Source organism: Oryctolagus cuniculus, chromosome 9, assembly GCF_964237555.1.
Source record: "Oryctolagus cuniculus chromosome 9, mOryCun1.1, whole genome shotgun sequence".
Classification (NCBI taxonomy): Eukaryota; Metazoa; Chordata; class Mammalia; order Lagomorpha; family Leporidae; genus Oryctolagus; species Oryctolagus cuniculus.
The window spans coordinates 52109528-52137489 of record NC_091440.1 but is presented as its reverse complement, the minus strand read 5'-3'; the positions used below and the strand labels follow the sequence as shown (position 1 = coordinate 52137489).

General features: G+C 36.6%; 1 protein-coding gene and 1 long non-coding RNA gene across 3 annotated transcripts in view; one reads left to right on the top strand and one right to left on the bottom strand.

Moving 5' to 3' along the window:
- Window positions 1-26898, top strand: part of TDRD3 (tudor domain containing 3) — a 196508-nt gene extending 169610 nt beyond the window's left edge. For both annotated transcript variants that reach the window (XR_007920946.2, XM_008260040.4), the window contains 2 exons: window positions 20623-20748; window positions 26634-26898. Coding sequence is in view for 1 of the 2 variants with exons in the window: in XM_008260040.4 (XP_008258262.1) it covers window positions 20623-20739 (117 nt within the window). In the remaining variant the exon portion in view is untranslated. The remainder of the gene's footprint in view (window positions 1-20622; window positions 20749-26633) is intronic.
- Window positions 15-8531, bottom strand: LOC138843782 (uncharacterized). Its single transcript, XR_011378764.1, has 2 exons — window positions 1532-8531; window positions 15-1348 (listed from the first exon to the last, which is right to left on the bottom strand). It is a non-coding gene; the product is annotated as an uncharacterized lncRNA (long non-coding RNA).
- Window positions 26899-27962: the final 1064 nt, after the last annotated feature.

Below are 27962 nucleotides of genomic sequence, written 5' to 3'. Positions count from 1 at the left end.
ATGGGCCCTGTCATGGAGAGAAATTTTCCTAATATGAAACACAGTAAGTTTAAAAAAAATGTTCATCATAATTACTGTGTGGCAATTTTAAAGTGTTATCCACCACTAACTATAGAATTATAAAACAGAATCCAGTTAGGAAACCAGTTAAACCTATTAATAACACAAGCTTTCTTGATCATAAATTTGTTTACCACCATGGAGTAACCTTGTTGCAACATTAAAGAGCAGCACCATTATGGACACTGGATTCCTTTGTAATTGCTACCAGGCTAAAATATTGGTAAAGTATCTAAAAAGAACCTAAACAACTTAGAGTCTCTCACTAAGGCCAGAAAGAGCTTAGAAATCCTGTCTCAAAGTCTGTGTCACTGACTTATAATACTCACTAAAGAAGTGTAATATCGTGAGGTTTATCAAATTGTGAAATTCATGAACACCCCTTATTTAAAATGTATTTTAATGATAAAATCTTAAGTAAATTTAGGAACTTGGCAATTAAGTACATAAAGCATTATTATTTGTATTCATCTAAACATCTGGGAATTGTTTTGGAATGTGCAGTAGTTAATATAAAGAATTTATATGAAAATATTTTTATTGATGAATTTTACTGGTTGAGTATACTTTCTTTCTCAGTAAGCATGTTTTTGGAAGAGTTAATGTTCTATGTCTGTAGGTACCAAGGGAGAATAAAACTTTAACTTGGGTGAATTTTATAAAGATGATTATTATATTTGATAAACTGAAAAGATTAGTCTTAGTTAAAAAATATTGCCTCAGGACTCCTTTCTTCATTGGGAGGAAAATGAACATGTTGCTAATTGACCAGATTATCAGTCCGTTTTGTATTCTATTGGTTATTAATAACAATAAATTATGAAATCATTTTGTGTCAAGTGCTTGTAAGAGCAGTTATAGCATTGTGTGTTAGCTTCTGAACCTTGGTAAGTCATTAGGATAAAATAGTCAAATTGCTTGGGTGAAACCAGTAAAAGACAAACTCTTGTTCCATGTTGTAGCTGTCATAGGAGCTTTACATATGTGGAGATAATAATATCTCACTTTTCTGGATGTTTAACTTTGTACCAGACATTTTTCCAGACTCTTTCTGAGCATGAATTCATTTAAATATAGTTGTTGCTTGTAGATAGTGTAGTCATTTCAGGATAGTTCATTCTCTCACTTGAATCAAAGTAGGTAGTACTCAGTAGCATTATTGAAAATGTGTGCTACAGTAAGAACTATAGCCTCTAAATAATAACAGACCCTGTTTGCTTTATTAATTTCGTGTGTACTTAATACTATTGAGGAAGAAATCATTTGATTTTGATGTCTACATATAAACCTTTTTTTTTTTTTTAATTTTTTTTTTTTTTTTTTTTGGACAGGCAGAGTGGACAGTGAGAGAGAGACAGAGAGAAAGGTCTTCCTTTGCCGTTGGTTCACCCTCCAATGGCCGCCGCGGCCGGCGCACTGCGCTGATCCGATGGCAGGAGCCAGGAGCCAGGTGCTTTTCCTGGTCTCCCACCTTTTAAGATTGAAACTTGGTCAGTCTAATTTCCTCTTGTAGCTTCTGCAACCATACTGATACCTGAAAAGTGATATATGCATTTGACAGCCCAATATCATCTAGGCAACATATGTAATCTTTTCAACTTCAGTTTTGTTGTCTCTGAAAAATGATGACAAAAACATCTAACTTTATAGGAAATGACCATGGAAACTGTTCAGTAAACATTTGGTTAGGTCATTGAGGGATTGAAATGCCTAGTGCATACGTACTTAACATAATATTGGTTCCATTTCGTTAGTCTTCCTTTGAGGCTTATTGTTTGCCTACTCAAGGTGCTGTTGATTGACCTTGAATTGCAGCAGCAGCTACTGATGAAAACTTCCAAAATCAGGACTTGGATATCCATCCCAAATTACCTCTTGTGGACAAAAATCCAAACTACTTTACACTATCCTCAGCTTCAAACGAATTCCTTTTCCTTCCACTTTTCCTATTAAAATGTTCTATTTGAAGAACTAATATCATGAAATTCTATGCTAGGACTCATAAAATGTAGCTCTATAAGCATAAAAATCCACAAATCTCTTGAAAGTAAATTATTTTGTCTCACAAAATGAAAGAACCATGCCCCTTTAAGCTAATTCTATTGGCTTCAAAATTAGAAAGATTTTCTCGTTTTTCTTTATGACAATCATTTTCCTCTATACTTTTGAATTCCTGTGGTTTGTAACAGCCTTCATAAGTCAGAAACTCTTGTTTTAGCTCTGACATAAAGCTTTTCAGCCAGCCCTGCTGTCAATGTAACTACTGCTTGACATTGACAAGATTCTTACCAGAACCTGGGCTTTGCATATATTAATTTTTAACCCTGAGCAGATTTTTCCTCCTTACTTCAGTGCAGCTTTTAAAGACTATCCTGCCCTTACTCAGTGATAATGAAAGTGAAATTTGAGTATTGTATCGTACATTTTACACTCTGAAGAAAGGAGTTTGTAAACTCCTTAGAATACCATGAACTTCCCTGGACTTTTTGGTTTCTCACTGAGCTTTAATTAATAGTCCTCAGTCTTACAAATTATTGTACAATGTAGATGTCATTCGTAATAGCCACTGCCCTCTCCTTCTATTCCAGAGAATTTATTTGATGTACTTTTTAATACACAACTTACATGGAGTGGTAGAGGAAGCAGGTAGGGAAAGGAGTTTTAAATTGTAGAAAGGGGTGTATTTTAAATAATATGGATGAATTTAGAATTTAAAAAGTTGATTGCTTTGCCCTACTATTTTTCGGTATGGCACATATTAAATGTTTGAAAATCGCAGTGTAATACAGAGACTTTATGCCCTCTTGATACAGACTTTTGACTCTGCAATACAGAGAGACTTCATGCTTTCCTAACATGTTCTTGTGGTCATTGTTCCAGCTATGGCTAAATGACAAAGGGGAAATGACTGCATCCTTGAACAAGAACACACTTAATATGGTCATACATTCATTGTGTTCTTTCTTTGTGTAAAATGATGAGCAAATTCCTCTTCAGAAAACATGCAGTCAATTCCCCCAACCTCTGTTGAGCCTCTTGGGTGTTTCAGTTGTGGAATCACAGGTGACTAAAATATGATTCCTAACTTAAAATAAACCTAGAAATACAATCATCATAGCAAAATATATTTTATTAGCTTAATTATATCAGATGATGTATAATGTCTAATTTCCCTTTACCTGAACTAATGGAAATAAGTTTGTCTCCTTTATTAGTCTTGGAGAAAATCTTTGTGATACCTTTGTTTCCCCTTTGGTCATCTATCAAAAATGAGAAGATTTCCTAAGCTTGGAAAGAGAACTTTTTTTTTTTAAAGCTAACTCTTCATATTTTGAATATTTTGGAACCTTAGTGTGAGGGGGAAAATCTATAAATTTAAGCATATTGAGAAATATGTATTTAGATAATAGGAAGATGACATATTACTTAGGCACTAACTTACTGAGGTAAAGCCAATGGTAGGGAATGTGAAAAATAGTGTTCTTTCTGTCCGAAGCATGGCTACCACTGTGACACTTGCTGTGTGCCAGGTACCATCTAACTCTTGGTACCCATCAGCTGATTTAGTACCTGCACCATCCCTAGGGAGTAAATGTTACCCCCATTTTACATACAAGGAAAACTACAAATACGGGCTCAGAGTCATTTAGTAATTTGGCTAAAATATTTGAGCTGTAAATTGCAGAGCTGAAACTTAGGTTTAAGACTTAATGACACCATAGAATACGATTGAATACTTTTAATGTAAATGGAAATAAGTGATACTAACTTACCTGAAAATTTTTGTGAATGTAATGAAATACTATATATAAAAATGTTTAGCATAGCAGTAAGTTGGTGCTCAACATGTGATAAATTATTTTGACAAAGTGTCTTCCTACTGTTTAGTTCATTCAGTCTTAGTTCTCACAAATTTAAAGTAGCTGACTGAAGATGTGTGTGTGGTAAAAGATATAAAAGATATCAGCTGATACTTTTCAAGGGGCTGTAAGGTGTTTTTCCTAGGGTAGAAAAAGAAGTAGCTTTTTCCTTTTAACCTATTAATCCCATTGCTAAAAGAGTGTAATCTTAATACTGAGACTCTGGTGAATTTCACTAGCATCTATTTTGAAGATTAAACTGTATTTAACTACCCATCTAAATGTTGCCTTTTAGACTATAGCCCTCTAACTTCCACTGCCTCTGAAAAAAATAAAGGCTAACAAATTATCAGGGTAACTTGGTCACAGATACTTCACATAATATTATATAGTTATAAGAATATATCATTGATATTTGCCCTTTTCTTCTTATATTTAAAACAGAAAAAAATTGCATCCCCAAAGAAACAAAAATAATAGTAAAAACTGAATGAATTATAAGGTTACTAGTTTCAGTTTATATTTTTCTTTTTGAACTTTTGTAGAGACAAAAGAAAGTCAAGTGCCAAGAAAAGCACTATCTTTCATATGCTGTGCAGACTTAAACTGCACTGAAAGCTAAAACTTTGTATTCAGATTGGTAAAATAATCCCTTTCAAGTATATAATAAAGTAAATATTGTTGTAGTTTATAGAGATTCCTCCTGATGGCAAGCACCATATGAGTAAACAGTGGTTGGGCAACTGCAAAAGACATTAAGACAAGAATACCTGCCTAATAGCATTCTATATTGCCTTATAATAAAATACTTTAATCATGAGAAGTACATGTAGTATTTGTATTCTAGGTACAAATCTAGGTCATATCTGGAATATCATTCTGAGTACTAGGCTGTGTAGATAATAAAGTATCTAAAGGAAAACACAGATGATCAAGATGTTGGAGATTTGGTGAATAATGGTATCTGACAAATGATTCTTTTTAATAGACTAGGAAGAGGTATAATCTTTTGTTTTAAAATAATTTAAAATCTTTCATATGGCAAAGGAAAGAGACTCAACTAGAAAATGTATATAAAAGTTCAAGAAATGCAGATTTGCAGTTTCTGGTGAAGGGTACAGAGCAATGCAGTTGGCTGCCCAAAGAGACTAGCTCCCTTCGCAGGAGTTACTTACTTAAAGGAGGCAGAAGCTCCAGTCTGTGTGAGATGCAGTGGATGGATTTCCAACTACAGAGATGATCAGATCACTGACTCCTGGAGTACCTCATGTTTCTAAAACTATAGTTTTATTTATCAGCCTAATAATTGGTAAGGATTTTTAAACAAATGTTTTCTTTTTGTTTCATTGAAGAGAAGTAATTATGGCTTGCTATACAGACATTTTTCTTACAGGCTGTTGGCATGAACTGGAAATTAAATGTGGTGGTGGTGTTTGTTATTTTGGGGCTCTACCCGCTTTAAGGTTTAAGTTTTTCATTTGTTTTTCTATCTTATGTTCCTTAACTTCCAGTAGGGTGTCAAGATGATCAGTAATGATTTTTTTTTCTGTATCATTTGGTATTATATTTTTTTCTTAAAATTATGTAAAACATTTTACATCATATCTTCCTTTTACTCTGACTGTGCTTTTTAAAGTCAAAGACCTGGTTTGTATTTATAAATTTGACATGGAGATTTTTTGCTAACTCAATTTCTTAAATCTGTGTTACTGGTCACTGTAGCATACCATATCTTTCTGTCTCAGTCAGTTACATAAAATTCATCAGGCTGACTAGTTAAAAAGCAGTATGGGATTATGTTGTAGTTAGTTACTGCCAGATAAAGAATTAGTTAACTCATTGATTGTGTTATCATTTAAAAATGATATAAATTAGAAATAAAAACTGTTAACCACTTGTAATTAGTACTCATCTGTCTTAACCATAAGACATTGGCATATTTAGGGAAACAGTTTTTTTTGTGAAGATAAATTACAGGCATTGAACTGAAAACATGAAAGTAGGCATAGATGGGCATGTGTATTTTCCATTATGATCATCAGTGCTATACTTCTACTTTTTAAATATGTTTCTAACAGGTTTCTTGTGAAACTTACTAAAATCTTAAGGGTATGGAATAAAAGCATGATGTTGAAAGAAATTACTTATGTTGATTTATTTTTAGTTTCATCTTAAAATATTCAAATTTTATGCTAGTTGTATCTGTAACTTGGATTGATCATATAGTAATGTTGCTTTGCTGATTAATTCTTTCTTTTTGTTCTATTTGCCTTTTGTTCTCTATATTGAAAAAGTAAGGAAAAAGATTGCATACCAGAGAAATAAAGATGATGGAACAATAGAATTAACTATAATATGAAGTTATTAGTTTCTATGTATACAATTTGAACCTCTGTAGAAATTTTTTAAAAATTAAGTGGCAGAAACCTTTCATTTTGCATTCTTTTTTCCCCACATTCTTTGCATACCCAAAGCAACTTGAGAAATACTCTTAAGATAAGTTCCTGATTTTCAGCAAAATTTGAGTATAGACAGTTTAGTTGATATGGGCATGTATATTTTATTAATAAAGAGTTACTCAGTTCAGAGAAATACCCAACATATTACTAAACTTTTTATAAGATTATCTTTTGTAATTCTAGAAATCTTAAGAAGTCATTACTGTTTGCTTTATACAAGAAAACTGAGACAGATAAGTTGGGTAACATGCCTAGGACATGGTCGAGCCTAAACCCAAACTCAGACGGGGCTCTTAAATTCCAGTGCCATGATACAGTTTCTCTTATGGAAATCTTTGAGCAGGTCTTTTGAGCAGCAAGTCTTTTATAAAAGGGATACAGTAGCTACTCTGCTAAAAAGTTTTTGGGATCTGTTTAACCTTTAGCTTAAACAGGCGAAGAGTTTTAGAGACGTATACATTTTTAAAAGTGATATTCTCATTCTCTGGACTTCACTGTAGGTGAATGCTCATCAAAGGTGATGAGCATTGAATAATGTTTATTCTACCTTTGGGGCTGAAGTCATCCCTTATTTAAAATTGAACATAGAACTTAAATGATGTTATCTAAGTAAAGTAAGGCAAATGCTGCATATTCTTACTTATATGGAAGTGGAGGTAGGATAATAGTTGCCAGAAGCAGAGGGTAGGAAGAAATGGGCAATGTTGGCCAAAAAGTCAAGTTTCAACTGTGTAAAATGAGTGTATTCTAGAGACTGGACGTCCAGCTCACTGACTACAGTTAACAATATTGTGTGGTGTACTTGAAATTTGCAAAATAGGTAGATTATAAGTGTTCTAACCACAAAAGAAAACAAGGTAACTGTGAGGGAATGGATATATTAATTAGCTTATGATTCATTTACAATGTAATACAGATATAACAAAACATTAAATTGTATACCTTAAATATATATGATTCTTATGTCAATTAGACCACAATGAAACTGAAGAAAAATAAAATTCACTGTGGGAAAAAATTAAGCGATTAGGAAAATCATCTCGAGCAAGAGGTAGAAATATATACTGTAATGTACTGTGAAGAACTTTAAATTACACTGCCTAGAGTCTTACTGATGCATGGCTATTTACATAACTTTGAATTGCTGTGAATGTTGGTGTCTTCATCTGTATAATGTTGAGATTAAGTAATTCAGAGCATTATTCCAAGGATTAAATGGGATTATATGTGAAATGCCAAAAACACAGTGAAATAAATATTCATTCCCTTTTTTTCTATTTCAAGTTGAAAGTAACTTCAAGTGTGCTTTTAAGTGGAAAAGATTCCAGAACTTTTATCATTTAGAATTTTTTAAGGATAACATCTCGTCCCACCTTTTTTTTTTTTTTTTTTTTGGTTTGTACTTTCTTATTTAAAATATGACTGCAACCTTGTGATGTTTAGTTTAATTTTCACCAGTGCCTAAACTGCCAAAAATAACTTGTTATTTTGTGTTAAAGCATAGAAAATCTTACTGATGCTAGAGGAAGAACAATGGTGATTGGTTCTGTATTTGTTTTTACTGTCATTTAAAACTTTAGTGTTTGTGTGTGTGTGTGTGTGTGTGTGTACCATGTTAAATTTAGTTGTCTAGATTGAGCCCTATTTGGCAAACCATAAAATAAAATCCTTGATCTAGATATTCAGATAATTTAATGATATCTCATGAAATAACAAATTTTAATTTAAAATTTTAATTTAATACAACCTTAGAAAAAGTCTTTTTAAAATGATTTTAATGATTTTTATTTATTTATTTGAGAGTTAGAATTACAGTCAGAGAGAGGGAAAGACAGAGAGAGAGGTCTTCCATCTGCTGGTTCACTCCCCAAATGGCTGCAATGGCTGGAGTTGAGCAGATCCAAATCCAGGAACCAAGAGTTTCTTCCAGTTCTCCCACATGGCTGCAGGGGCTCAAGCACTTGGACCATCCTCCACTGCTTTCCCAGGCCATAGCAGAGAGCTGGATTGGAAGAGGAGCAGCCGGGACTTGAACTGGCGCTCATATGGGATGCTGGCACCACAGGTGCTACCACAGGTGGAGGCTTAGCCCACTACACTATAGTGCCAGCCCCAGAAACGTCTCTTTTTAAAAAAAAAAAAAAAAAAAGATTTATTTTATTTATTTGAAAGAATTACAGAGAGAGAGAGAGATGCTGGAGAGATCTTCCATCCACTGGTTTATCCCCCTAGTGGCCACAATGACCCAGACTAGGTCAGTCTAAAGCCAGGAATGAGGTCTCTTTGACGTCTCTTGAATGGAAGCAGGGCCACCTTCCACCACTTTCCCCCAGGTCGTTAGCAGGGAGCTGGATCGGAAGTAGAGCAGCTGGGACACAAACCAGTGCCCACATGGGGTGCCTGAGTCACAGGCAGCAAATTTACCTGATGCCAAAATGCTGGCCCCAGAAAATACAGCCTTTGAAAAGTTCAGAAACACAGTAAAATGTCCCATAATATTCCTGAAGTTCTGTATGATACAGAAACGAAAATATGTGAACCATACATGTTGGAACAGTTGTTTAGTAATTAGATTTTAAATATGATTTTCCTTTTGGTTAAAATTAATATTGTGTTTTATTCCATAAAATGTTTTGGTATAAATAATGTATTAGCAGAGTGCTATGAAAAGAGATGACTATAGAACTGCTGTGGAGGATAGGGAGAAGAAAGACTTCAATTCCCATTATATTTTCTTCTGAAGATGGAATTTTATTTAGTCAGAGCTTCAAAAATTAAGATAAATTATGTGCTATAAAATTCACTACATTTTAATATATATCATAGTAACTTTCTCATGTTAATAAGCCTGAGGATATTTTTTCCCATTTAGGTATATAAGGATCTTTTTTTTTTTTTTTTTAATGTGTGCTTTCAAACCCACAAGGTTCCTTGCAGGTTGCTGAGGGCTGCATTTTCTTTCTTTCTTTCTTCCTTTTTTTTTTCTTTTAAGGTTTATTTATTTATTTATCTGAAAGGCAGAGTTACAGAGAGACAGAGGCAGAGAAAGAATCAGTCTTCTATCCGCTGGTTCACTCCCTAAAAGGCCACAAAGCCAGAGCTGAGACCATCCAAAGTCAGGAGCCAGGAGCTTTTTCTGGGTCTCCCACTTAGGTGCAGGGACTCAAAGACTTGGGGCTTCTGCTGCTGCTTTCCCAAGTGCATTAGCAGGGAGCTGGATCAGAAATGGAGCATCTAGGACTCAAACTGATGCCCATATGGGATGCTAGTACTGTGTGTGGTAGCTTTATCTGCTAAGCCACAGCGCCAGCCCCATATAAGGGTTTTTATAATAAAATTAGACATTTACTTTATAGGAATCGAGAGTTCGTTATAGATTTTTTTGTGATTGAAGGCAAATGGGAAAGGCATCTGAACTGAGTCCAAGTGCTGCATTCCAGTTTCCATTCTTTCACTAGCTCACTTATTATATTAATCAAGTGTTTCCCCCATTTGGTTCCCAGTGCATAGCAGAGGTTAGCTAAGCTTGAGTTTTTTTTTTTTTTTAAAACAGGTGATAAATTATTTATTCTTTTTTTATTGAGGTGTTTACATAAGTGTATACAGCTGGCAAGTTTTTATATAAGCGTGTATCTGTGTAAACACCACAGAACCTTTGCAGCACCCCAGAAAGCTCACTTTTGCTCTAGAGTCAATATTTCATCCAAAAGGTAACTATTATAAACCAGATTGCTTTTGGCTGGTTTTGAACTTCATATAAATGAGCTTAATAGTATATACTATTTTGTGTTTAGTTTCTTCACTCAGCATTATGTCTGTAGGAGTCATCATGTTGTACATTAGTGATAGTTGGTTTATTTCAGTTGCTGGATAATAACCCATTGTGTGCCTACACAAGAATTTTTTTACCCATTCTCCTATTGATAAATATTTTGGTTATTTATACTTTTTGATTTGTCTTTATGACTAACATTTCCTTGAAATTTCTTATACATGTTTCTTGCCTGGGTATAAGCACTCATTTCTGTTGGGTATATGATAACAGAGCATTTATATATTTATCAGAAATTGCCAGTTTTCCAAAATGGTTGTATCAGTCTATACTGCTGCTAAGAATGCATGAGAGTTCTAGTTGACCTATGACCTTAATATTTTTAGACTTTTTAATTTTAGACGTTCTGTTAGGTGTGTGTTTTAAAGAACTCTCACAAATCAATAAGAAAATGACATACTACCCAATTATTAAAATAAGATATTTGTACATCTAATGGCCAATAAATTTATGAAATAATATTCAGTAGCATTAGGTAAGTGAAAATTAAGTATGAGTTTTAATTTTTGCAACTTGCATATTACAGAGCTCAGAGGCATTGAGGAAGGAAAAGAAAGCCAAGGAGTACTTCTCATACATATGTAGAAACATCTGATTAAGTCTGAGTTCATCTATCTTACATTGGGATTCTATCTTAAATTTCATTAAAAGGTGCCACATTTACCTCCCTCCCTCAATAAATAATAGTAATAAAATATAATTCTGCTCCATAGAATGCCCATGACTCCCCTCCCACCTGTAAAGTTTTTGGTGTCTGTCCTCCTTTCCCTCCTTGCTCAGAAGCATAGTGAAGGGCACACTCGAGCTCTAGCCCAGATGTAGCACTAATCTTTGAGCTAATAATAAATTCTTAATTGGTTGGACTGACTGTTCTTTACAGAAACTTTTTTTCAATTTTATTTTTATTTTAATTTTTTATTTTTGACAGGCAGAGAGGACAGTGAGAAAGAGAGAGAGAGAGAGACAGAAAGAAAGGTCTTCCTTTTGCCGTTGGTTCACCCTCCAATGGCCGCCGTGGCTGGCGCGCTGCGGCCAGCGCACCGCGCTGATCCGAAGGCAGGAGCCAGGTGTTTCTCCTGGTCTCCCATGGGGTGCAGGGCCCAAGGACTTGGGCCATCCTCCACTGCACTCCCTGGCCACAGCAGAGAGCTGGCCTGGAAGAGGGGCAACCGGGACAGAATCCGGTGCCCCAACCGGGACTAGAACCCGGTGTGCCGGCACCGCAAGGCGGAGGATTAGCCTAGTGAGCTGCGGCGCCAGCCAACTTTCTGTTTTATAATCTGTGTTTTCAGGCTACCATGGGCCCAATTTATTTTGTGGTAGAGCTATAAATATTGAAGTAATATTGAATCTTTCTTACAGAAAGATTGTTGATAAACTAAGGTTCAGTGTTGATAATATGTGACTCTTGTGGGCCTGAAAGTTATCTACAACCCATATGGAAAATAAGAGCAAGTCCTGCTTTTACTTTGCAGTTTCAATTATTCTAATACAGTAGACTATTAGTGTAACTAATCTAAAAATAGATCACTTAATCCCAAAACAGATCATTTAAAAGTATTTGAAGTTTTACTTTTGGAGTCTATTACATAATATTTTGAGAAAGCAGATTTGTATTTATCATGATTTTTTTTCTAACGTTTTATGGTAAACTTAGTTGATTTTTTTTTAAAAAGTTGTATTTATTTATTTGAAAGTCAAAGTTACAGAAAGAGAAATATATATATATATATATATCTGAGAGAGAGAGAGAGATTGAGCTTGCATCCACTGGTTCAGTCCCCAAATGGCTACAATAGCCAGGACTAAGCCAGCCTAAAGCAAGAAGCCAGGAGCTTCTTCAAGGTCTCCCACATGGGTGCAGGAGCCCAAAGACTTAGGCCATCTTCTGCTGCATTTCCAGGCACGTACGCGGGGAGCTGGATCAGTTCATCTGGCACATGAACTGGTGTTCATATGGGATGCCAGCACTGCAGGCCAGGGCTTTACCCCGTTGAGCCACAGCACTGACCCCAAAATTAGTTACTTTTCAATAAATACAAGCTAACAGGCATGGAAATGATGACCCAGAAATTCATGGAGTGATTCATATGTAAGTCACCGAAGGAGATATGTTCTCTTTCACATTTCATTGTTCAGTTTATGGATTTTTGTTGAGGGTGCATTGAATTCTACTCTGGCTTATGTTTTGTGATGACTATACAAATTCTGTTAAAAGGAACTACCTAGAAGTTTCATTAAGTTATACACAAGATAGCTATTAAAGGACAGGTGACAGTATTAAGATTTTCTGAGTGTTTTTTTATGAAGAAAGTTGCCATTCCTGTGCCCCACTCTGCCAAGCATATCTGTCTTTGTCTCCTCACAAAATTACCACTGTGGGAAAATGCTAAAGGATTGGTAATTTAAGATAATGTGAATCATTAGGTTAAGTAAATAGAAAAGAAAAACAGTTGCGCATCCAATGTGCAGGAGAAAGAGCCAACCCAAACTTTCTGAATTTCAAATTCTTTTCCAGGCTGTCTTGGCACTTAGAAGTAGGATGTTTTATTTGGCTAACCAAGAGTTTCTCAACTTTGTGTGGGCTGTCTGTTCAGCCACATCCTTGGCTCTACCCTTTAGATACAGTAACAGCTTCCCAGGCGTTACCTAATGCCCTGCTGGGAGGCAAAATAATTCCCCCTTGAGAACCAATGATTTATCCCCTTCCTAAAGATTACTGACTTGCATGCTTAGCTGCCGCTGACCTTAATATTTGTGAAATGGATATCCTGAGTTCTGTTTAAATGTGGTTTATGCCTTCTAGAGGTATGTTCTAGGTTCCAGTTGATCTATTTACAATATGCTTTCATGTCCCAGCTTGGTTATAAGTGGGGGGCGGGAGTAATCTGTAGTTTGTGCTTTCACACCAGATAAAACATGTACTATGGGGGGCAGGGGTGATGCTGTGGCATAGTAGGTTAAGCCTCTGCCTGTGGCACCAGCATCCCATATGGGTACCACTTCAGGTCACGACTGTTCCACTTCTGATCCATCTCCCTTGGGAAAGAAGCAGAGGATGGCTCAAGTGCTTGGGCCCCTTTACCCACATGGGAGGCCCTAAAAGAAGCTCCTGGTTCCTGGCTTTGGAGCAGTCCAGCTGCTGCCATTGTTTCCATTTGGGGAGTGAATCAGCAGATGGAAAACTTCTCGCTGCCCCTCTCTCCCTCTCTCCTCTCTCTCCTCTCTCTCCTCTCTCTCTCTCTCTAATTCTGCCTCTCAAATTAAAAAAAAAAAGAAGAAGAAAAAATATGCATTGTTTATTTCTTAAAGATTTATTTTTTATTTATTTGAAAGGCAGAGTTACAGAAAGGCAGAGGCAGAGGTTGGGGGATGTCTTCCATCCACTGGTTCTCTCCCCAGATAGCCGCATCAGCTGGAGCTGTGCTGATCTGATGCCAGGAGCCTCTGGAGTTCTCCCATATGGGTGCAGAGGCCCAAGGACTTGGGCCATCTTCTACTACTTTCTCAGGCCATAGCAGAGAGCTGGATAGGAAGTGGAGAAGCCAGGACTTGAACTGGCACCCATATGGAATGCTGGCACTGCAGGCGGTGGCTTTACGCAATATGCCACAGCACCGGACCCAGAAATATGCACTATTTAGAGACTGAAGACCATAATTCAAGAAAAGATGTAGTTGTGACTTGTCAAATGTGTTTTTAGATAAAGTTGTTCACCTCTTGTTTGTATTTTGGTTAAGTTTATATATATACATATATATATTTTTTAAAGATTTATTTATTTATTTGAAAGTTTGAAAGTCAGTTACAGAGAAAGTGGGAGGGATAGAAAGAGACAGAGATCTTCTATCCACAGGTTCACTCCCCAGGTGGCTGCAACAGCTGGGGCTCAACCAGGCTGTAGCCAAGAACCAGGAGCTTCATCTGTGCCTCCTACTTGGATGCAGGGGCCCAAGGACTTGGGCCATCTTCTGCTGCTTTCCCAGGCCATTAGCAGGTACCTGGATTGGAAGCGAAGCAGTTGGTACAGGAACTGGCACCCATATTGAATGCAGGCGTTATAGTCAGCAGCTTTACCCACTTTGCCATACAACTGGTCTGGTTTTTTTTTTCATTTTTTAAACATTTATTTATTTTATAGGGAGAGAAAGAGTGCTCTTTTGCTGGTTCACTCCCTAAATGACCATAATAATTGACCAAAGCACAGCTGAGTGCTGGGAACTTAATTCAGGTCTCCCGTGTGAATGACAGGAACCCAGTTACTTGAACCTTTACTGCAGCCGTCTAGAGTGCACATTAGCAGCAACTTGGGAGGATAGAACCAGAGCCTGGTATCCTACCCAGGCACTTCAATGTAGGACTTGGGTGTCTTCACCAGTGTCTTAATCACTAGGCTAAATCATCTCTAACATGTAAAAATTTTAACACTGCAGTTTCTGTATTTAAATTTTAAGAAACAACGTCTCAACATACCTTTTTTTGATTTTTTTAACTTTTATTTAATGAATATAAATTTCCAAAGTAAGCTTATGCATTACAATGGCTTCCCCCCCATAACGTCCCTCCCACCCACAACCCTCCCCTCTCGCACTCCCTCTCGCCTTCCATTCACATCAAGATTCATTTTCGATTCTCTTTATATACAGAAGATCAGTTTACTATACATTAAGTAAAGATTTCAACAGTTTGCTCCCACACAGAAACATAAAGTGAAAAATAATAGATGATTTTTTAAATGATGATGAAACCAGATCAGACCTATTGTCATGTTTAATCCCAGTGAGAGTCAAGTTGGGAATTGATAATTTCTTTTCTTTTTTTTTTTTTTTTTTTTTACAGAAGATCAGTTTAGTATACATTAAGTAAAGATTTCAACAGTTTGCACCCCCATAGAAACACAAAGTGAAATATACTGTTTGAGTACTCGTTATAGCATTAAATCTCAATGTACAGCACATTAAGGACAGAGATCCTACATGAGGAGTAAGTGCACAGTGACTCCTGTTGTTGACTTTACAAACTGACACTCCTATTTATGGCATCAGTAATCTCCCTATGCTCCAGTCATGAGTTTCCAAGGCTATGGAAGCCCTCTGAGTTCTCCGACTCTTATCTTGTTTAGACAAGGTCATAGTCAAAGTGGAGGTTCTCTCCTCCCTTCAGAGAAAGGTACCTCCTTCTTTGAAGACCTGTTCTTTCCACTGGGATCTCACTCGCGGAGAACTTTCATTTAGGTTCCCCCCCCCCCCCCCCAGAGTGTCTTGGCTTTCCATGCCTGAAATACTCTCATGGGCTTTTCAGCCAGATCCGAATGCCTTTAGGGCTGATTCTGAAGCCAGAGTGCTGTTTAGGACATCTGCCGTTCTATGAGTCTGCTGTGTATCTCGCTTCCCATGTTGGATCACTCTCCCCTTTATTTATTCTATCGGTTAGTATTAGCAGGTACTAGACTTGTTTATGTGCTCCCTTTGACTCTTAGTCCTTTCATTATGAGCAATTGTGAACTGAAATTGATCTCTTGGACAAGTGAGATGGCATTGGTACATGCCACCTTGATGGGATTGAATTGGAGTCCCCTGGTATGTTTCTAACTCTACCATTTGGGGCAAGTCATCTTGAGCATGTCCCAAATTGTACATTTTTGATAATATCTATCACCATCATATGGTACCAGTATACAATGAGGGAAGAGTTACAAAATAGGCAAAAGAACTCTGAGAAGTTTCTAGCTCAACTTATGTATTTATGTGTGTATTATGATATTTATGTCTGACTCAGACACACCTCAGTCGTTAGTTAAAAATGCAAAGTTCTGGGCCATTTCCATATCTCATGAATTGGAACATTTAGGAATAGGGCCTGAGAATGTTCATTTTAAGCAAGTTGCCAGAGCAATTTCAATAACCTCTTGTTTTGGAATTACTACTCTAGGTCCTAACAGAAACCAACATGTAAGTTACAAGAACTATTGGTATTTCCCTTCTGCCATTATTGAGGAAGGTCTTAAACCTGTAGCCTTTGCTTTTGCTGTGAGACAGATTGAGGTAATAGTAAGACTCATTCCCTAAATCCAGGTTTACCAAAAATTCAGCTTCCAAATCACATCCTTCTAAAGTCCCTGTCAGCTGTGAGCAATAGCAGATCGTTCTGCCAGTAGCTTGGGAGCTTGTGAATGGGTTCTGTTTACAGTTCTGATGCTGCTGGGAGTGAGAGTCAGTCTGTTCCCTCATTGGAAATGACTTTGGTAGTCCCAGGCTGGAAGAATGATCTAGAGAGGCCAAATACAATTTTTAATAGCTGTGGATCATAACAACCACAGGCCAAAACTGGGTGTGTCCTGAGAGCTCATACTAATTCCCTTCTGTTAATTTATATTTTGTTTCAAAATGGTACCTCATTCATGCTTCGTGCTACAATGACTATTGCATTTTAGTTTTTAATTTTCAGTTTGGGTGTTTTTGTTTGTTTGTTTGTTTGTTTTTGTTTTTTTTTTTTACAGGCAGAGTGGACCGTGAGAGAGAGAGACAGAAAGGTCTTCCTTTTCCGTTGGTTCACCCCCCAATGGCTCCTGAGGCCGGTGCGCCGCAGCCGACGCACCGCGCTGATCCAAAGCCAGGAGCCAGGTGCTTCTCCTGGTCTCCCATGAGGGTGCAGGGCCCAACTTGGGGCCATCCTCCACTGCCCTCCCGGGCCACAGCAGAGAGCTGGACTGGAAGAAGAGCAACCAGGACAGAATCCAGTGCCCTGACCAGGACTAGAACCTGATGTGCCGGCGCCACAGGCGGAGGATTAGCCTATTGAGCCACGGCACTGACCAGTTATTTCAATTTACAACTATAACCCTTATGTACGATTTTTTTTTACTAAAGATTTGTTTATTTATTTGAAAAGCAGAGTTACAGAGAAGCAGAGGCAGAGAGACAGAGAGGTCTTCCATCCGCTGGTTCACTCCCCAGATGGCTGCAACAGCTGGAGCTGGGCCCATTCAAAACCAAAAGCCAGGAGCTTCTTCCAGGTCTCCCATGTGGGTGCAGAGGCCAAAGGACTTGGGCCGTCTTCACAGCTTTCCCAGGCCTTAGCAGAGAGCTGGATCTTAAGTGGAGCAGCTGGGACTTGAACCAATGCCCATATGGAATGCCAGCACTATAGGCGGTGCCTTTACCCACCATGCTAAAGCACCAGCCCCTCATGTATGATTTTTTTTAGTCCTCTATTATAACCTACCTACCTGACTTCTTATGATATTTATGGTTATATTTCTTTTGTCACTTTTATAATTTTATCACTTGCATATTTTCAGTGAAATTATTTCCTAGACCTGTATGGTTTAAAGAATATGGATTAATTAGCATTATTTAAAATACAAAGAAAACAATTAAAAAAGAAGAATAGTGAATATTGACATGAAAAGTACTCATTTTGAACACTTTAGCTTTTTAAAAATTAAAATAATTGTTTATATAAAAGGAACTAATTTCAAATATTTCATATATACAGTTTTAAGAACATAATGATACTTCCCACTCATCCCTTCATCCCTCCCTTTCTCCCTCCTCCTTCCTATCTTAGTTTTCTTTTAATTTTTGCACGGACATACTTCCAATTTACTTTATAATCACAAGCTTAACCCTCCACTAAATAAAGAATTCAGCAAGTAGTAAACAGAAGAAACATTCTTCCTCAGGAGTTAAAGACCAGGGCTATAAGCAGTGATCAAACTGTGAGTTTAGAAAAATTTGAGTACTGATAAAATGATTCTAAATCTCAAAAACTTAGGTGAAGATGACATTGGGTAGTCCCATTTTATAAAAGTTATTACAAGTCTTTTAAAGAACCTTGCTTGAGAGTCAGAAACAAAATGGCTACCTGGTCTGGACTCTTCCTCTACTGAGCTATGTGGCTTAGAAAATCCCCCAGCTCTCTAGATGGCCTTTCAGGACTATATGCCAGCTCCGTGTTAGTGTCGCATTTCAAAATGTATACAGGCTCATGAACTATGAAATTAAAATGGTTTTCTTGAGTTTTTAATCTGTTACTGATTACTGAACCTAAAGGAGGAAGGTAGGCTAGAAAAAGAACCAGGTATAAATTTCAAAGTAACTCAAATTGATCTATTGAATAGAGCTGTGTGTTATACAAAGTGGGAAAAAAGTATCCCTTCATTGCTGTAAGGAATGGTTGTTGTGGGTAACTGGATTTGCCCTCAGCTGTTCTGCAAGAGGAATTTAAAAAGCACAGATTGTGCCTTTAGCAATAACTGAAAACCAAACTGTCAGTATCATTTTTATTTTCTGACTTCCACCTGTATAAAAACTTTGTAAAGACTCAAGATTATGTGAAATAAATCTCATGGTTGATCATTTCTGTAAAACCATTTAATTTGCTCTGGATAGTACAGTCTGTGAATATTGTAAACACAGAAGAGACAGATTTGCAAATGACATTGTCATTTTTTATGTAAATCCATTTCACTTAACCAATTCTATGTCTTATCTGTAATGTTATATTTTATTGGTAACATATAAATTTTTAGATGTTCTCCAGCCATTTCTGCACTAAAGTGAGGAGAAAAATAACATTCCATTCTAATTCCTGAAATAATTACTTCATCTCCTAACGTACCAAATGTATTCTCATCTTGTTAACATGCGAAATTTCATGTTATCATTTTTCTAGAAATTTATTAGCTCCTTTTCAATTTTATCTGTTATATTTGATAATTATTCAGAACAGTGACCAGAATAACAACTCTCTCCTTTTTTGAATAATTTTATATTTTTCTTCTTGCATTTTGACTGCTTTACTAAATTACAGATATAATGTCTATTGCTTCCAACAGTTTTAAGATTGATTGTTAATGAAAGGAGTTTAGGGAAAGGAAAGCTCTTCTGGAAGTTTTTCTCTAAAAGGTAACTGTTGATTTATGCCAGCTCTGTTGTCAGGTTTTCCATTTTCTTATCTCAGGCATAATAGGCCTTTGAGGATAATAATTAATTTTTGGCTATTGGCTTATCTTCTTTTACATGCAGACTGATATTTAAAGACTTAACCGCAGTGTTTGAATTCAAAACCCAGATTTGTCTTAGAAGTTTTAGGGCAAAGTCACAAAACTTTCCTGGTTTTAGTGTTTTTTATGTAAGGGGGAAATAACTGTTCTTATGAGTATTACATAGGATATTACATAGGATACCTAATAATAATAGTTATGTCATCCCAAATATTAAATACCATTGCTAAGTAATAGGATTTGATCAAATGGTCTTAACATCTTTCTTTTTCCATTAGGTACAATTGAAATAGTTGGATCTGTAAAATTTAAAGAATCGAATTCAGTCTTTCACATAATTTCCTGTTATTAACAGAATCAAAGGAACGAATCCTTGGGAAAAAAGACTCAAAGATAAAATGAAGAGAAGGAAAAAATAGTATAAATTTTCCAAAATTATGTAAATTGCAGACTCATAATTCAGTTGGAATTTAAGCTTTCTATTTAGTGAAAAAGATGCTATGTTTTCATAACAAAATGGATAGCCATTTTTTTTGTGTCTTTAACAGGGCACATAATTTATAGCTGCATTAATTTAAAAATATTAAAATATCAGGGTGGCAGCACTCAGTAAGAAACCAGTGTGGCTTTTTGGCTACATTTTGTTGCTTGTAAGTCCTCTTCAAATAAAATACTATAATTAACTATACTCTTTCTGCTGTTTAATCTGCTTATCCTAATTGTCCTGTGCTGTTGAATTGGTAGATCTACCCCATCAGTAGTAAGGAAAAGAAAGAGAATAAAATAGTTTGAATCTTACTCTGGTGATCTCTTTATCTTGCATGAAGTTTTCTTTATGTGTAAATTGTATTGCCACCCCACCCCACCCCATTCCAATCCATTATTATTTTTCTGTCTCTACATGTAAGGTTCTTAAGGATACTGGAAATTTCATCAGATGAGGACAGACAGTTGTTGGATGTTCTCTGGCTCCTCAACCCTTTCCCTCTATTTTACCAAAACTCCTTGCTGTGATAAATACTTAGAAATATTTAGAAGCCCAAACATTCTAGAAAATTGTTACTATCATGCTTGTTTTCCTGTGTTTTTAACCACATTTTTGTCAAGTGATTTGATGAGATAAATTTTGTTTGAAAGTTTCCTTTTCTAGAATTAAATTTGACTGTAATCTTACCACTATAGATCATATTCTTCTATTACCAAGGACCAAATGAAGTTTTAACAACATCCCTGACTCTCCCCCCGTCCCCCCCCCCCCTTTACTTTACATCCCTCTGTTGTGAGAGTTGATAGATGTGAATCTCAGGGCAACTTTAAGAGGGTATATTAAAATGAGGCCCATAGAATGTAACAGGAAACCTGGAGCTATTTTGAACATGTTAAATCACTATTCTTTGCAAATAGGAGGAAGAAGGTACCTATGACCAAACTCTTGAATTCCGTAGAGGAGGTGATGGCCAGCCAAGACGATCCACTCGACCAACCCAGCAGTTTTACCAACCTCCGCGGGCTCGGAACTAATGTGAAAAGGTAAACATTGTGAAGTGGTTTCCATATAAAGAAAAATGTGATTAATAATAATGTGTCTTGGAAATGATTTTCTAAACTATATTTAGTTGAAAAGTATTTGAGATTATACCACAGTTACAAATCACTTTTCCACCAAATTTCCTCCACAAATGGTGCTTCTAACCTTTTTCTTTCTATACCTACCTCTTCTATTGGAGGTTATGGTCATCTGTAAATAACTAGAAAACACCCACCTGGATAAGTGGGATTGTGTTTTATTATTAATTTTAATACTTTTTTGTATTACATGTAATGAGTTTTGGGTATATACCCAGTAAAAGGACTGCTAGCTAGATCTTATGACAATTCCATTTGTAGTTTTTAAAGAATAATCGGGGCCAGCATTGTGGCTTAACAGGTAAAGCCGCTGCCTGTGACATTAGCATCCCATATGGCCCCAGTTTGAGTCCTGGCTGCTCCACTTCTGATCCAGCTCCCTGCTAAATGTCCTGGGAAAAGCAGTAGAACGTGGCCCAAGTGTTTGGACACCTGCCACCCCAATGTGGGAGAACTGGATGAAGCTTCTGGCTCCTGGCTTCAGCCTGGCCCAGTGCTGGCTGTTGTAGCAATGAACCAACAGATGAAAAATCTCTCCATCTCTTCTCCCCTACTCCCTTTCTCTCTCTGTCTCTCTCTGTAACTCTGACTTTCAAATAAATACACAAATTTTTTTAAAAAATAAAGTGAGACTAAAAAAAATTCCATGTTTCATATATCTTCAGGGAATTGGATTAAGACAGCATGGTTGCTTAATGAAATGTAGTTTTTGGCCCATATGCTATTGATCCAGAAGCTTTCATCTTAGAAATTCACAGAGAAAGTTGCTCTCTGAAAACCATCTTGAACAGGAAGAGGTAAAAATATAACAAAGTTATGGGACCTATCTACAGTATCTTATGCCAATGAACTAAAGCCTGATTTCTTAATATGTTTTTGGAAAGAAATACTTTTATATCCCTGTTAACATTTTTGTTTTCTTCTCATTATCCCAGTGGTTTTGAATGTTGTAAAAAGCAATCAGTCTTCCCATTACAACTTTTGATATATATTACCTTAAAAGACTATTTTGGACTTAACTATATATATTTTTAGTGTCCTCGGTATTAAGACCATGGAGAAATTTTTAGAAATTGTCTTCAATTCCTCATTTCAGCTACTCATTCTACTAAGGCTGTTACACATTGCACTTTTCCCATGCTAAGTGACACCTCAGTTTTTTACAACAGCTGTGGCTATTGGTGGCTGAAATATGACTAGTCTGAATTGAGATGTGGTTAAGTGAAAGACATACCAAATTTCATACTTACTTGAAAAGAGGTTAACAGTCTGAACAATTTTCTGTGGACTACATGTTAAAATGATATTTTGAATATACTGAGTAAAATGTTATTAAAATTATTTTGCCTTTCACTTTTTAGAATGTGGCTGTTAGAAAATTTAAAATTATATATGTTTCACATGGTTTTTCTAGGAACTTTACATCTCCTTCCTCGTCCTTAAACTTCCTTCTTTAGTTGAAAATTAACAGTAGGTGTTTAGCCTAGGGGTAAAGACTCTCATATCAGAGTGCCTGGGTTTGATACCCAACTCCTGACTTCAGCTTCCTGCTAAATCAGATAGTATGAGTCAGCAGTGATGACTCAAATAATTGGGTTCCTGTCCCCTGTGTAGGATACCTGGATTGATTTCCCTGAGAGCTTCTAGCTCCAGCCCTTGCCTAGCCCTGGCTGTCCCAGGCATTTGGGGAGTGAACAGTCTGTCACTTTCTCTTTCTCTGTCACTGTCATTGTCACTGTCTCTTTCTCTCATCCCTTAAACCCCTCTTAGTTTTACTGTCCTAAGTGAAGAACTTTTTTTAAAATAATCTGTTTTCTAATCCTAGGCTTCTTATGTAGTAGTCTGCATAGAGCAGAAACTGCATGTTGACTTTTGATTTGTCAAGCAAGCCTTCATTGGCTTTTCGTTGTGCTTTAGTAAACACTTGTGTCCATCATATCACAGAAAAGCTACTTTTGACTCTGGGCTTTTTCCTGTAGCATGCAAGAACTGGTTCTTCAGTTAGTGTCCTTGACTGTTTATAAGCAGGATCTAAGTATATGTTAGGACATTCAGTCATTTTGCACTGTACAAAATCGAACATGCACTTTTAAAATAAGCCCAGTGTCTTTCTTAAAAGTGAATGAAAACTGAGGATTCTCTCTCAGCCAGCTTACTGAGGTCTTTACATTACTTCAAACAAGGTTTTAAAAAGAAGCCAAAAGTTGACAATGCCTATATTTCTCAAGAGCAGTGGTTGTCTGAGGATGAACTGGGGGACTGTAGGTTTCTTTAGGGCTGCCTGTTGATTGTGATGGCATCCATCAGAACTAAATGTAGAAAGAAGGCAGTGAGAGTGAGTGAAGGTACTTCTGACAGGAGGAACTCCTAGGCCTCTCCACTCTTCTGTCATTTCTCTTACAATTTATATATTAGGGTTCCATAGACAATTCCTTTTTAAAAAAGTAAATTGTTAAAAGAATTGTAAACCATAGCCCTGAGTTAAGTGTTGCTTATTCATGTTAAAAATGCAATCAGTTCCTGGTTAACCAAAACATTACAATTTTCATGGCTTCCTGTGTTTCTTGAGTTTAAACTTTTGTCTTTTCCAAAATCTTGCCTTGGATTGTACTATTGACATGGGAAATATGTCACTCAGAAATTTGACATTCAATAAATATATATATAATATATGTAAATAAATAAAATATATTTTGAAGGTGGTGTCATTTGAACACTTCTCACTACAAAATGTACCCAAAAAAATAAATAAGCAAGTTACATGTGATCTTGGTTGATGAAATTTAATGTTTATTTTTTCAATTTAGCCCAGAAGTATGTTATGAAAGGCTGTGAATTAGAATGAAATATCTCTTTGCAATACTATCTTTGAAGGAGAAATTCTACAGTAAAAATTATTATACTTTTTTCTTGTCATAAAAGTGAATGTATTGTTGTCATCACATAAAAGATGTTTTCTTCTTGTTTCCTCATTCCTAGTTTCCATTAACTTAAACATCTAAAATATATACATTATAGCCAGCCACTTGACTTCCATCAAATATAAACCTGAATTCTAATATATGCTTAAATTTTTCTAAGATGTTATCTAAATTTATTTGGGATAATGAGAAATATTTCAGCTGCTTTCTAATACCACTTTAAGAAACAATTTTGTAGTCACAGTTTTTTATTTTGGGTACTTTATTTACTGAGTAATGAATCCTATAGTAGCTGTTCATTAAGTATTTTTATTAATTCCAGAAGTTTTGATAAGAATTTTAAGTATGTACATTCTTTCACTGTCCTAAGAGATTTTTTTCAAGGGCTTAATCTTACCTGTTTCCCCACGATCACCCTCCCCCTGACTTCCCCAATGTGTAGAGAAAATCAAGTTGTACTTCAGTGTGATACTAAGAACAGAATCAGCGGCTGACAAAGCAAGAGATATCTGAATCAGGACTGGTTGAGATAAGGCCATCTCAGAGAGCAATGTGGTGAATTAGGCTTGGGCCTATCTGAGAAAAAGTGGTGACAAATCAGATCTGAGACATAAAGGGATACAGAGCTCCAAACTCTGAACTTCTAGTTCCTGGACACAACTGCAATTGTTACAGACAGCCTGGAAATATGAGCAGATACAGGGTAGAAAAGTTATATACAATTCTTCGGTTAGTGAAACTGATCAAAACTTTGTACATTTGGAGAGGTTTTTGACATGATTGGAATCCTAGGAAATATATAGCAGTTAGTAGGCAAAGCCCTGAGAAATGAATTGGAAGCTCAGCCTTCATGGTAAGGTTGAGTCCTCTGCAGATACGCATTGTAAAGGCTGAAAAAAGCTTAAAAAGGAGAGAAGTGGACTGCATTGCTGTGGCTCTCAAGAACTCCAATAGGATGTGTAAGCAAAAACAATGTGTGTTAGAAATAATTATTAGTCTTAAGGAAGCACTGTGGTTTCAGATACAGAGTTTGAATTTGACATGTTTGCTGTTAGAAACTTCTGTATAAGATAATGGTAAAATCAAGATTAAGCTTAAGAAATATTGCTGTTGGGTTTAGGATGGTTTATGACATTGAAAAGAAAAACTAAGAAGCTACTGTGCTGGCCTACTTGGAGAGTGGCTAAGAGTTGTATGACTGTGAAAAGAGAGATATAGCAGACTTGTGTGGGAAGAGTTTGTAAGGCAAATCAGCAAAATGCTTCCTTGTGTTATAGAGTTATTTAAGGCTCAGTGTGTACAACAGTTTAATAAATGTTGACTTACTTTGAACTTAATATCTAGTTTCTTATTTGTTTGGTAATGATCTTCACAGTTTTACGTATTAGTCAGAAATCTTTTTTTTTTTTTTTTTTTTTTTTTTTTTTTTTTTTTTTTTTGACAGGCAGAGTGGACAGTGAGAGAGAGAGACAGAGAGAAAGGTCTTCCTTTGCCGTTGGTTCACCCTCCAATGGCCGCCGCGGCTGGCGCACCTCACTGATCTGATGGCAGGAGCCAGGTACTTATCCTGGTCTCCTATGGGGTGCAGGACCCAAGTACTTGGGCCAACCTCCACTGCACTCCCTGGCCACAGCAGAGAGCTGGCCTGGAAGAGGGGCAACCGGGACAGAATCCAGCACCCCAACCGAGACTAGAACCTGGTGTGCCGGCGCCGCAGGCAGAGGATTAGCCTAGTGAGCCGCGGCGCCGGCCAGCCAGAAATCTTGAAACCAGTAGCTAAGCATAAATGGTATATAAGTAGAGTAACTTTGTTTATTTTCAAAGGTCTAGTTTTTAATACCATTAAAAGATATGTTTTTAAATGTTGATATTTACTTTTCATAATCTGGTCTAGTATCCCCTGTAAGATGTTTCAGATGAAAGTAAGGCAGAGGATCACTAGGAAGACAGCTGATCGGAACCCTCTGATGCTACAGGACAGGAGTCATGTAAGGATAGTAGTACTCAAAGCTCTTTGTTTTCTAAACACGAGATTGTTTGCTTTGGAAGACTTATGACCTGTTTATATACAGCCATGGGGACTTTTCCGTCCCACATCATGTACTCTTTTCAGTAAAACTGAAATACAACAGAAGCAAACAAGTCTCTCATTATTGATCTCAGCACCTTCTGTTGACACTACCCAAAGTGGTTTCAACTAGAGTAGTTCCTAATGAAGGTGGAGAAGGGGCAGGGGAAGTGACAGACCAAAATAACTGCTTGTGCAGACTAACCCAGTTCAGAGATACTCTGATGGGAACTAGGGATAGACAGGATGGAGACAGAAGTGGCTTCCTCTATGGCCCAATTGCTTCGGCCCTTGCACCCACAAGGTAGATCCGGAAGAGGCTCCTGGCTTTGGCCTGGCCCAGCCCAGGCCATTGCAGCCATTTGGGGAGTAAACAGTGGATGGGAGATTGTGTCTCTCTGTCTCTGTCTCTGTCTCTGTCTCTCTCTCCCCATAACTCTGCCTTTCAAATAAATGAATAAATCTCTCTTTTTTTTTTTAAAGAAGTGGCTTCCTCTATTAGAAACTATTCAATCCAAATTCCTGCAATCAACATTCTAGCAATAACTAACAATGGCAAAGATGTATTTTAACAATTTCTGAATGGAGAAATTTTTTTGATTTTGCTTTTTTCTTTATATATTGCTTTATAATATTTACAAACTAGGTAATGGTGTCCGCATTATTCTATTTGAAAGCTATTCTTATTTATATAAACAGTTCACATTTATAGATAAGCTTCAGCAGAAATGTTCCTTGAAAACTACTTAAAAAGTTAATCTGAGTATCCCATTTCATTTTCTTCCTTTCTTTTTTAATAGAGTCTTTGTGAAGAAAGAAGCCATTACCTGAACCATCGTGGTCAAAACCTGTTGATAGATTTCCACTCACCCATCAGATTAAGGTGCAGCCATGGTGGATAATGTTATTTGAAGAAAGAAACCACAGATTTTAGGGGGGAAAATCTCAACCTACACTAAGAACGGGAAAAAGTATTGAGTTTAAATAAAGCAAACAAATACCTTTTACAAGTGATAGGAAGAAAATTTTTTTTTCTGACATCAATAAAAGAATTGCGGTATTAGATACATTGTTTTACTGTATATTTTATTTGCCTGAGGTTTTCTTTCATCTAACATTAAACCCATACTAACTGCCTTCTGTGCAATAGCAGTTATAGCCTATTAAAGCTGTTTCCTGTGATTACAAAATAAGCTCACTTCCAGTTTGCCACATTTCTTGCAAAAACAACTGGAACCAAATAGCACTTCTTAGTAAGGTAGTAACAGCTAAATGTGACAGAACTGGGTATTTAAAAAAATTGAATGTGTTGCATATAGCACACTATTAGCTTTTTCCAATCTAATTCAATGATTTTTTAAAATGTAGGTACTCCCCTCCTTATAAAATGTACAGTGGAAATTTCAGGAGTCATCTGATCACAACTAATAGAAAACTCAGACCAACTAAAACATTAAAAAAGAGAATTTACTGACTGACTTCCCTGGCAGAGATATATTAGGTTTTGGAATTGGTGTAATCTTCAGTGACTCAACTTTCAGAGAAGTCATGGAAAATTTTGATTCTTTGCATCTCTCACTTCTGCTTTCTTTGGGATTAGCTTCATTGTACTGCAAGCAGCCCCATGTAGACACAAGATGGCTTCCAGCCACTCTCGCAACTCTGAGTCCAGTGGTGCTCCTAGAAGAGAAAAGCTTTTTTCTTATACCACACTTAAACTGTGTTGAGTTACTTTTGTATTTAGGCACCAGTAGCTTCAGCAGGGTCTGTGGATTATTTTAGGCCCAATCCAAATGTCTGAGCCTCAGCAGTGGGTTAGTCAGTGGAGATGGATTAGAGTTGGAGGTAGAAGAAGTGGATCTGTCGGGATACATACCGAGAGGCGTTTTTGGTAAAGAAATTGCAATATACATTACAGTGAACCCAATTGTCTGAGCTACAAACTCTTCATTTAATGCACAAAGACCTGCTTCCTTTCAGTTTTATGAAGCCAGAAGTGAACAATTAAAAAGAAATGAGAAGGGAGGGAGAGGGGAGGCAAAAGGAAATGCTGTAACCAAAATAGCAAAGAAAATACAGTACTTTATTTGAAGGAGAGTGTCAGTCATTCTCTCAGGGACTGTGAATGC